General features: G+C 36.2%; 1 protein-coding gene across 3 annotated transcripts in view; it reads left to right on the top strand.

Annotated features, from left to right (window-relative positions):
* Positions 1–11,710, top strand: part of CREB5 (cAMP responsive element binding protein 5) — a 567,180-nt gene extending 555,470 nt beyond the window's left edge. For 2 of the 3 annotated variants that reach the window (XM_089669884.1, XM_089669883.1), the window contains one exon: positions 8,291–11,710. In XM_089669884.1, the coding sequence (XP_089526010.1) occupies positions 8,291–8,454 (164 nt within the window). In that variant the 3' untranslated portion in view covers positions 8,455–11,710. Of the gene's footprint in view, positions 1–4,519; positions 4,556–8,290 lie in introns of all 3 variants that reach the window. The other variant, XM_089669886.1, reaches the window with a different exon arrangement.
* Positions 11,711–12,706: the final 996 nt, after the last annotated feature.

Below are 12,706 nucleotides of genomic sequence, written 5' to 3'. Positions count from 1 at the left end.
AATTTTAGGACTGGTGAAAAGCTATATATTACTTTTTTGTTTTTGGGTTTAGTTATGTTTTAAAATGGTTGTAAACCTCTGACATGAAATAGGAACAAAGAATATCCATCTATTGTGTGTGCTTGTCTCAATACAGAGCACTAAGTGTCATTTCTGTTTGCTGACTTGTTCCTCTGCTATATGCATGAATCACTCCTGACAGGTTTTCCTGACACCAGGAGATAAAAAGGTGACAGAGGAAGGACCTCCAGCACACAGTATGCTACTGACAGACTCAGCTCTGTTCCTGTGTGCTGTGTGAAGGGGGTATGTCGGTTTCCTCCAATCAGCTCTCAAAGCTTTTCTCACTGAGCTCAGCAGTGTGTAATTTCAGCTTTCTGCTCCTATTTTCTGAAAGCTCAGAAGAGACTGCTGCAGATAAACAGGTACAATCCATGTAAGAGGATTTGTTTAATCTCTGTGCACCTCCAGAGGGCAGCCACTTCACTGGGTAAGGTTTGCAACCACTTTAAGTAGCAGCTGATGTTTAGTCTTCACTAGGCCCAGTATTTTTTTATAATACTGCCTAATTTTTGTTGACTTCAAATCTGTCTAATTACATCATATTGGCCAAATTGAAAATATGTCCATATGTTGACCATAAGTACAGCTGAATTGATATGACTGCAGTTTCTGGGACTACTACTCCCAACACTATCCAGTAATTACAAATCCTAGTGGATGCCATATCAGCTGCTACTATTTAGGTGGACACTGCTTCCTGCAGAAAGGTCTCTGCTCTGCCTTAACCATGAGTGGTACTTTTTCTGTTTATCTATACATACAGTATGCTTCATAACACAATCCTATGGCTTGTACAAAACAGCTTACTCAAAATTATCATTCATAACTTTGCTCCTGTTCAATAATATTTTTTGCATTGCATTTGACAAAAGTCAGCCATTCCTGTAGGAGCAATGAAATGCCTCTGGTCTTTATTTAGTAATGCAGTGCACAGAGCAATGAAAAGTGTGCTTACAGCTGCCAAAGGTCTTACTGAAATAAATTGCTAATACATTGAAATATATTGTAGGTCTGTGCATTGCATTTTGACTTATCAAATAAAGACTTGTCTTAAAACAATTTGTATAAAGTAGTAAATTCATGTTAGTTAAGAAGAATTAAATTTTCTAATTCTTTAATCTGCTTTCCTGCTTCCCTGTGCAAGAATGTCAAAGCATGACATCATAAACAGGTGTCTAACGGCTCATACATTGCGCTCCCTCTGTTCCTTGCATCATGTTTTGTATGAATCAACTATCATACACATGTGGACAAATATGTTTTTCTATGTCTCTTTGAAACATCTCCTCAGTTACTAACAAATACAAAGAGTGTTTAAAAGAAATGTATAGTGATATATATATATATTTTTTTTTTTATCAATTTATGATTCAGTGCTAATGCATACAGATGTGTTTATCTATTAATCAGATTAATAAGAAATATTCCATAGATTTTTTTTAATTTTTACTACTTGTGGCCCAAAAGTGTCAGCCTCCAGGCTAAAACACCAGTTTGTATGGGTTGTTTTCTATATCTGTGCTGTGCGGTCAGTTGAGAAGATCCCTCTTTTTGGCTAGATCTGTTATATAGACGTTGCCAGCAAGCATGTATGTATTGCTGTGGTTTCTCGTGAGAAAGCCCAGCATTCTCTGCAAACTGCCTCATGAATACACACTGTAAAAAAGTGTTTATAAATTAAAGATTGGATGCAAATTGTTAAAACATATTAAAATACATCCATTCATAAACTAAATAAATACAAATGACTAAAAAAGCATTATACTTTCCCTTTTTTTATTGTCTATAAACACTGGGGGAGATTTACTAAAACTGGAGCACTCAGAATCTGGTGCAGCTGTGCATAGTAGCCAATCAGCTTCTAACTTCAGCTTGTTCAATTAAGCTTTGGCAAGAAAACCTGGAAGCTGATTGGTTTCTGTGCAGAGCTGCACAAAATTGTAGTAAATAAACCCCACCCTTTTCTAGGTATAAAATGTTTATCCATTTAGAAAGGACTATCCATTTCTGCAGCTCATTTAGTTATGTTTTAGTTTTCATGTGTATGTAAAAGGGAACAGTCTTCTATTGGAAGTGTAGATTACATGCTTCGGAGACATCCACTAGGCATATTTTTATATAAAACACATGCCACATAGCATAACATGAATCCAACTTAAACAAAAAAATAACTTCAACCCTTTCTGTTAATACAATCCTAATAGCCTCCTGCACGTGCAGATTTTGTTCCTGTGTGACCCCAACCCTCCTTTCGGAATAGTTGATAACTTCTGAACTAGGAAAAAACTCAGCTCATGATCTTATGGGCTCATCATGTCTGACAGCAAATACTGAAATAGCAGTTTGAGAGTCAGAGGAAAAAATGTAGTTGCCATGCGACTGTGTATCCCTTCCTACTTCTGACTTTCAATAAATGCAGCCCATTAGTAAGAAAAGCTTTGTATAATAGGCAAACCCTATATTATCCATATATCATAAAAGTCTTAAAAACAGAACGTCAAAGCAGTGCCTAAAATAGAACTATAGGCAAAACTTTTTTTTTACATTGTGGAGAGAGCTAGAGAGGGTTATAACTCCTGTTAGATCTTTTTCCGCTATCTGTGTCCCATTGCAGAGATTTCCCTTCACTTCCTATCTCATAGCCAAACAGGAAGTGAGAGGAAATCCCTGCAAATTAAGGGAATTACTTGGGGATCACCAGGTCACCAGAACTAGTGTTCCCATTGTAAGATTTCCCCTCTGTTACTTTTTTGGGGACAACCCAAAATGTGGGATTTTCTTTTACTTTCAGTTTTAATGATGATGGTAAACAGGACAAATAGAGAGAATGAATCTCCATAACGGGGGCACAGACTGCAATAAAACCTGACAGGTGTTCTAATCTCTCTGCACTCTATACAAAACTTTACTTTACTTATACTTTAAGTTTAGTTTTGTGTAAATAAAGGGATAAAGTAGATCTTAACAGAATTGCTAAAATCTCATAAAAGATGTTCTCAAGTTGATATCAATTTTGTTTATAAATCTGTAGCTTTTACTAAAATAATATCTGTTCATCTTGCCATGAAGGTGCTTGTTTAAGCACTTTCTTTTATGGAGTGACAACTATTTTCTAATTATGCTCCTACATTGTCACTCTGTCACATGTGTCTCTAATAAGGACTACAGGTGACTGTCTCGATGCACATTGTAGGGACATAGTTCACTGTTGCCATTATCAGCTTGCTGGTTCAGAGCAATGATGTGTCGGTGATTCTAGAATGAATGCATGTAAACAGGATGCAGCATTTGTTTATGATACAAGACTAAATGTCACCCATTTAGGGTTTAGATATACTTTAAAGCAGGGGCGGACTGACCATTTGGAAACTCGGCCACTGCCCGAGGGCCCAGGGTCAGTAGGGAGCCCCATGAGATGCCCCTGGTACCTTTTTCATAGGCTTTTTTGAGTTTGGACACAGGGGCCCCATGATTCCCTATTGCCCGGGGGCCCTATGAGTTGTCAGTCCGCCCCTGCTTTAAAGATTTCTAATTAGCGATAGGAGCCTGGAAATTATCTAAATTCCCATCATATGCAAAATGCAGATACATTAAAAATGCCATTCAAACACTCTTGAGACACAATTTTGACACATTGGAGGAGATTTACTAAAACTGGTGCTCTCTGAATCTGTTGCAGCTGTGCTTTGTAGTCAACCAGCTTCTAACTTCAGCTTGTTAAATTAAGCTTTGGCATTAAAGGAAGCTGATTGTTTTTTTATGCAGAGTTGCCCCAGTAAATAGCCCCCATTGTGCCTGTGTCCATGACAAACCATGGAATACTATGTACTCTGCTTATCAGGGTGAATGTTTTTTTTGTTCCAATACAGTGATGTACGCATGTGTCCGGGAGCAGAAAAAAAGTTTGTAGTTTCAAGTCAACCTCTTTAATGGTTGTTTTAACAGTGATTATGAATATTAGCAAACCCTATACTAAAATCTATGGTATGTTTCTGTTGTGGAATACATTTTTAAGCTGGCAATATGTTTAAATGTTAGCTGTTCCTACTTGCAGCTAACCCTTGGCTCTTCATAAATAATACACAGGTCGTGAAAGCTCAAGGAACTAAACATTCCAGCATGGTCTCCTAAGCAGACCATTACTTGTTATTCCATGTCAAAGAGCCAAAAAGGTCTCCAATCTTAAGGCTAAAGATGGTGTTTTACATGATGGCATAGTAGCTTTATAACAAGCTGCAATTTTGCACTATTATTCCTTTATACACTGTGGTTTCTCAGCATTCACACATACAAAAGTAAAGTACCTTTACAGCACAAAGTCAATTACATTTTCTTTTTTCTAAACCTGGGTTGTATGATGTCATCTTTGGACTTCTTGCAAGCATTATTTTAAGCCAAAATCACAGTGCAGGAGAGCTGCTTAAAGCATTTAAAATGAATTTTCCATTTTATGCAGGATGAGTACTGCTACTCAAAAGCTGCCCAGTTCATGGTAAGTTGAGTTTCATTTAAAGATATAGCAATTCATTTTCGAGTCATTGGTCTTCTTGTTTTACTATCCATTGTAGGAAGGCCTGGTTTTGTAGTAAGATACCACAGACTGAACTTTAAAGGAAATTACATGATGTTTAATTCAAACTTTCCTTCTTATGTACATTTAAAGTGAACTTGTATTTTGCCTTACCAGGGCAAAGCAACATTCAGTTAATGCCCTTCCCTCACCCTCTCACCAGCAGCAGATACTCACCTACATTTTGCTCCCCTGTTGCTGTGTTCAGCTGCTGGGAGTGAATATAATTACCCAGCATGTCTGGGTGTGGGAAGCACTTCCAAATATATAACATTTTACTACATGTAAAACATGAGGCATAGACAGCCATGTTGGTACAAATATTGCAGTGCAAGAGTAACAAATCTAAAAAGTAGTGGGTATACAAATCTTAACAGCTACATCAACTACCAAATGTGATAGCAGACTGAAAGCAAAACAGACTGATCCTGATAGACCTAATATAACAGATTTAGAACAACATTTGTATCACTCTTCTATTATGTTAGTCAAAGGCGATAACAATTGTCACTAAATATTCAAGTTAAAGGGGTTTACACCTTTGACTCAACAAAAAATTCACCCCTGATTCTCAGTAGGATGCTGAGGATTCTGTTGCTAATTTCAAGGTTGGTCCATTTCAGAGTAATAGCTTTAATTCAGAAATTTTGGGTGGTCAATCATACCAGACTCTGCCTTCAACATTACCTCTTCCATTTGCTTCATGGGGATGGCAACTCTGTTAAATTTGTATTGCCATATGAACCAGGAGGCAAATTAAACTCCCTTGTGGATCCACTCCAAAATATTTAAGTCCACAGATAAGACAGGCCACGTAAGGTCACATTGGGGTGGATTTACTAATACTGGTACACTCAGAATCTGGTGCAGCTGTGCATGGTAGCCAATCAACTTCAGCTTGTTCAATTAAGCTTTGGCAATAAAACATGAAAGCTGGTTTCTATGCGGATTTGCAGCAGTTAATGCAGCTGGAGCCACCTGAAGCTGTGTGCAGGCAGCCTATGTTACTGAATGAGGGGGCAGCAGCTCTATTGGCACAACCACATGTCTTAACTTGAAAGGCATGCAGGAATGAGTGCTGGCCCCAAATGCACACTGGACCTCAAAGTCCCTGTGAATGAAGCAATGCATCCTTGGATACACTTTACGTATAAAGTTTTAAATGCCTTTTGTCATGTTTTCAATTATTTTACAACATATTCCTCTCTTTAGAATGGGTGGACAGATAGACAGACAGACAGATAGATAGATAGATAGATAGATAGATAGATAGATAGATAGATATTGGTTTTGTATTGTGTGCTACAATGTTTTATCAGCTTCTGTCAAAAATCATATAATTCAAAGACTAAGGTCTTTGTCACTGTATAAAATTATACAGAAATAAAATATATAATTATGAAAATAAAACACATGTAATTGCTCTGACAGTGTTCAATAATAATGCAGGTGTATACTGGAAATAATAATTAGGTGAGGGGTGTTATTGTAGGTTGTGTAGAGCAGTGTGTAGCATGTAACACCTCCTAGCATAAAGAGCAAAAACAAAAAGCTGATGCAGCTGTTAGAGGTCTCAAACCTAATCCCCCATGAATTTACCTAGCCAGCATGATGTCTTTGTTTACATCAGTTAGCAATTTTAGGAATACTCTGTAAATCAGATAATAAAGACAGATACCTCTAAAGAGAAATGTAGTTGCAAATTAATGGTGACGATAACTGAAACATTTAAAACATTTTAGATATATATCACAAGAAAATTACAACTAAAAATATTTGAGGTTTTTTTTGTTGGAATGGAGGGGGATGCGCATATAAATAGTAAAAAATCTAAACAATCTCCTTTATCCCTGTTCCACAGAGAACAGCTTAAAAATGTGTGATTTTCTTTCCCATACTGTCATTCTCAGTGACAGTGGTCATCAGGGCAATCAGAGAGGGTGTATCTCCTCAGTGGTGGCACAAAAAAGGTTTAATAACACTTCTCTACTCTATACAAAACTAAATCATGTTTTGCTTTAGATACACCTTTATAGAACCTTTTAACAGATTATTATGTCAGAGAGTTTGTGTTTAGTTATACAGGTATTGTATTTTTAATTCTTTTAAATGTTGTCTTTATTCCAGTTTTCACATGTCATTAGCACAATTACTGCCTTTTTCAAAATAATAATTCTGAAGCAGTATGTTACTATTGCTGCTATTGACATTACAATAAAAGGGGACCACCCTTCCTTCGTCATAGGAAATGCTAAGTGAATAAACAGAAGTAGCAGCAAAGAGAGAGCCCACATTTCTGTCTTTTGGATTCACTGTATTTTGCAAAATAAGAGCAGTCAGAGAGCTATACTTATATTTGCTGCATTCTCATTGAACAATTAGGAATGTTTTATTAAAAGGGCATTTTCCTAGGTTGCTTAGGCGAAGGCCCCACCAGAAGTCTCCAGAAGCAAAAAAGAAAAGAGAATTCTTGCATAAAAAATCTTGTCTTACAATTGATTCTTTGAGTATTAAATGACTTACCCAAATTAAAACAAATAAAGTTATTTTATTTGAAAACCTGCTATGTTAACCTACTTGTGTCATAAAGCTACCTTGTGAAAGAGCAAACAATTAATAAATTAATGGGTATATTTTTTTTATAATTTTCATCTCCACACATATCCATGTAGGGTAAGACTTCAGGCTGCTAAATTGAAATCTGTTAATTCTTTTCCAGAGTGTCTAAAACCGCCCAGGTGGTCATTTCTGCTATTATATACATTTGTAAATATATTATGTAAAAACACAGAGGGGTTGTTTTGTCAAAGTCAAATAGGCTGTTCACTTTGCACTTTTGTTTCTTAGTGTATGAGGTTAAGCTATGCTGATCTCCATCATTATTATTATTAAAAGTATTATACAGTATTTATATAGCAACAATAGCCTGCACATCACTTTAGAAAATCAATCATGTGCAAGCAAAAATACAGTTGTTTTTATTTTATTTTCTGTGCACATGATTGGGTATTCTTTGCAAAGTGAATTTTCACCACATTCATATAGCGAAGGGAAAATTAATCTGCAAAGTGAAAATTCCCTTGCAAAGTTAGTAGCTTATTTGCTTTTAGTAAATCAACCTCATAGATTGTTAGGAATAGATATACAATTAATGGATCAAACCATATATATTCTTTCATATGGGGAGCTAATATCACCTTTGGGAGTCTGTAGTCCTAACCTGGCCATGCCATCCTTCTGTTTGGCATTTTGATCTGGTATTTGTAAATGGAGCTGGAAAAAGGGACAGTTAATGATGGTTAATAGCAAGATAAGATTAATTGACAAGCTCCAATAGATCACTCATTAGAGATATTCCAGATATATGAACATGCATATGAGCTCAAAGGCCACCCCAAGAGATGTTCCGGGGAGTTTATTTCCCATGTAGCTTAGGAATGCCTTAGGATCCAATGGAAAAAACTGAAGTCTGTCAAAAGTCAAGCATGCTGTCTTCATGATTCTCCATAGTGGCAAAAATAGGAAGTTGAGATAATTTTAGTATGTTTGATAGCTAAAAAAAATTGAGCTTCACTGTGTGTAAAGACAGTACATCATTGTTGTATTAGATATTTTAAGCTGATGTGTTACAAAATATTGTGTCAATGTCATCCTCAGGTCCTGAAAACAGCCCGCCTGAGAGTCCGGTTCCAGCCTGCTCCCAGCAGCAAGTCATTCAGCATAACACCATCACAACATCCTCTTCCATCAGTGATGTGGTTGGGAGTTCCTCTCTCAACCCTCTTGCCAACCACAGAACAGACCTAAACCCAATTCTCTGAAACACTGGGTTCAAAAACTGCCTACGGGAGTTTGGTATTAAATCAGATCTTCCATTTTTACAAACATTTTCTCAACTTTATTTCAATCCTGGAAGTCTCTTCAGTCATTGAAAGACCTTGCCTTTCTTTTTTTATAGTATTCATTCAAAATGTGTCTTTTTTTTTTTCTTATAAGAAAAGGGATTTATGCAATTACTATGCTAGCAGTTTCGGGAAACGTGTGACGCTTTCTCAGTATTCTGGTACATTGTGTTATTTTGAGAACTGAAGCATTTGTGTATATAGTAACATTTCAAATTTGGTCTCTGTTTTCATCAGCCTTCAAAGTGGCCTGAATCTTGTTTGTTTTTTCTTTTTTTGTTTTTTTTTTTGTTTTTTTATCCTGTATGAACATAGGGTGACAGCCATTTCTGCTCAAAGACCAGATTTAGGTGCCCTGGACATTAAATGTAGAATTGACAAAATTGTTACGTTACTACCTGTTACATTTCCAGCATATTTCTTTTTGCCATTCAAAACCGACAAAGCAGTTTTATAATACACGAGTTATGTTACAACTGTTCCAAGAACAGTTATAAATGTATGAGTACAAAGTAAGCTCCAATGCCATAGTTTTTAATCAGATGCCATCCCTTGACAGTTGATTGTGAAACTTGTGTATTATAAAAAAAAAAATGAAAAAACATATTCTGTTAATCATTATACTATAACTACTATGTGGAATCTAATCTCTACAAACTGTACCTAAATCAGTTAACTTCCAAGTGCCTATTTAAAGGGTTTCTCCATCAAACTCAGTGGTCCTTACAACAACGTTTTTTAGGTGATCAGTATCCAAAGGTGAACACCTTATGCAATATATGATTTATATAAGTGTGAATTTAAGCAAACATTACTTAATTTATACAGTTTCATTAATGCACTAAACATTATTATTAACTTATTTTCCTGAATGTTGTGTTTCAAGGCTGGCACAACACACTTCTTTGCCATTTAGTGTTTTGGACCTCTGATCTGACTTTTCATGCTTCCAGTTAAATTGACTCTTAAAGCTGTAGCATCTTGTCTTTTAACAACCATCTCCATGCTGCAGTTGTTATACGTTCACGCTACCTTACTAACTAGCATATGGCTATCTCAGAAAATTGTAAAAAAAAAATACACTGTAGCTATTTAAGAGTAGGCTTACCTTGAAGCAAGATGAAATATTGATGAAGAAACCCATTAGTCACAGAACTTTTTTAATTCTCATTATTTTAAGTAGGCTCAAAGTGATTGTTTTTAACTGCCCCCTAAAGTATAGATATACATCTTCCACTCATCTACTGCTGCCACGCAAACCACCCCACCCATACTTGTCTTTCTCCATCCTCGGCTAGAAGTTGGATTAATTCATACAATATATAGGCAGTGATGGGGGCAGCTTGCGTTTCATTTTCCAAAATATCTGAAATAATCAACCTTGTCCAAAAACAACCAGTGAGCTTCTTCATTTCATATTTCACCCTCTTCTGTAAAAATGACTGTAAAATGTTTATAGGCTGCTATGTTATTCATTTCAGACACTTTCATTAAAGGGAACCATTTACCATTGTCTAGGAAGGAAAAGATCAGATGCTTTCCTTGCTTCATGAAATTAACTGAGTGCACATCATGCCATATACAAACTCCTCCGCATCATAAATCGATAAGTATCACAGGCAATGTAACAAACATATGCAGTCAGCATTATTACATTATTTTTGTGTTATTGTGTCTCTGGACTCAATGTAATTGTAATAGAATCAAATGCAGACTTCCCCATCTAATAGAAAAAGCACTGATTTGCATTGTTCTTTGGTACCAAATAAATATAATAATGCTGCCTGTAATACTACATGCATACAGTTGTTAAAAATATTTTACCAAAAAAAAAAAAAAAAGAACAATAGCAAAACCTATTTTTTATGTAAACTGTTATAGAAACTTTCAAACCCCAGGTCAGGTCTGAGCATGCACTGTACTTTTATTAATTTAACCCAGTCAACCAAAACCAATGTACAGGCCTTTTTTATACATTATATATATATATAAATATATATATACATATATATTTTTAAGCAAGCATTTACTTTGGAATTGTTTAGTCCAATGCTTTCTTTTTTATTGCTTTTCTACATTTTATGGGAAATCAGATAGCCTTTTATAAAAATTGAACAAATATATATTAGTACACCATGTGTAAAAATCTATATCTTTAAAATGCCCCAGGGTGCTAATTTAGTTAGATTTTTTCTTTTTTATGGAGAGAACATAAGTGATATTATATGAACATAAGCACTAAAGGTAACACAAGAATGGCATTTTATGTTACCATTGATTGGAATCAAGCTTTATGATTTGGTTCTGTTTCCTCTGTTGAAATATTGTTGTATCTTTTTTTCCATTTTTCCTCCTTTTTTTTTAACCAGCAGAAAAAATAAGGCTCAGCTGTTCTACGGTCATCTGAATTTTCTCAGTTTTGTAGCTTGACAGATTGACATGTGTATACGTTGTGGCTAAGGCTTGTCTGTTTTTTATGCTAAACAGGCAGGCCAATATATGTATTCCTGTACTCCTGTACAATTTACCAGTACCCAGTATTTACCATTAATTGTGCATTTAAAGTGTGCTTTCTATTTGCATACCATTGAGCAAGCCATTTTTTAAGATGGAACAATTGTCAGCTGTTAAAACCACCTGGAACCATTAGAATCATTAAAATAGCCCCCTATTTAATTGCTATCCTGTATCATAGTGTATAAAAAAAGTTGTGGAGGTCAACTTATAGAAGAGGTGAGATTTGCACTTTAAAGTATGCCACCCTTGCAGTGGGTCCCCCCAAAGGGTTAAATGCTTGTTTAGTCTAGGGGTAAAGGATTAAAGAGTAAATACTTACTGTACTCCTTGCTCCAGCATGGTCCATCCAGCACTAAAAATGTTTCCTGCAGCCTTCTCTGTAAGCTGCAACCAGCTCTGGTTGCACTCCAGCCTCCTCAGTGTACAAAACAGGGTTAATGTCCCTGTATTGCACATGATGATGTGGAAGCTCCACCCACACAATGGAGCTTTAGGCAGGGAAAGGAGAGTGCAAGGGCTGGCCCTAAAGAGGTGCAAGGTAAGTGATAGAGGCTGTTTAACTGTCACCTAGACATAACAAGCATTTTAACCTTTGCAGTGTATTTTTACATTTTCTTGGAATTGAGCTTTAAGACAAAATTAAAGTCCTTTCTCATAACTGGTGTCTTCTATTGCCTTCTTTAAGCTGAAAACCTTCTTTTGTGACCCTGGAAAATTCCAAGTCGACTCTGTCATTAGAGGCATGACTTCTCTGACAAATTAGACAAAAGATACCCCTGAAAATAAACCCCTCACACTATTACAGGCCGCTACTCAATAACAGCATCTTTATTGGAAACTGAGAAGCTCTCATTGGATTGTGGGATGCTAGGTGGGCCTAAGCCTACACATGGCGCTTGCTCTAAGGCAAGATTTTTTGGTTTAAATAATTAGGAAGTCTGACTGTTTCACTTTAAGGTACCCCTTTTGGTAACCAAGCCGATTCAAAATAAGTATTTGATATAAAAAAAATATATAAATATGTAAAGGTAACTTTTGGTGAATACGGCATAACAGACAACCTGTAGATCTACAGATAAAGGCAGCTGTACATATTCAAGGCTTCAGTTTTGCTGCTAAAATTCACCTTCTTCCCCCACCACCACCTCAATGCTCACATATTGATCAGTAACCCCAACCATCACAGTAAGTGAACTATAGGGAGGCTTGGGAACAAGAAAAAGGTAGGTTCAAACTTTCCAGAAAAAAAAACTAGTATGGCATATAATTACAACTTCTGTGGATCTACTGATCGTTTTGACATGTAGCTTTCATTGACAGTTACTTCTGCTTTTGCATTTGTTATCATATGCTCAGTTTCAATTGCTTGGGCTTGTAAGTAGTTTAAAGTCTACAGAAAACAGATACTTCAGGTATGAGACTAAAAAACTGCCTCTGCCACTCCAAATCCTGGACACACATAAACAACAAAGAAATGTAGATTCTCTATCCATTCTTAGTTTCTTTGGTATTCATAGCACCAGGAATCAGCCAGGAGGCAATTTGAGAGTCTTGTCCCATAGGTCATTCAGAGTGCACCTCCAGACAAAAGTATTTACCTGCTTTTTGGCAGAAATAACCCTGCTAGAGATGAATCTTCTGTACCTAACTCCTA

The sequence above is a fragment of the Staurois parvus genome, unplaced genomic scaffold (assembly GCF_062004578.1).
Source record: "Staurois parvus isolate SC_StPar_1 unplaced genomic scaffold, SC_StPar_1.0 ptg000082l, whole genome shotgun sequence".
Lineage (NCBI taxonomy): Eukaryota > Metazoa > Chordata > Amphibia > Anura > Ranidae > Staurois > Staurois parvus.
Note: the sequence above shows the minus strand (reverse complement) of the source record. Positions and strands in the feature narration are given on the sequence as shown.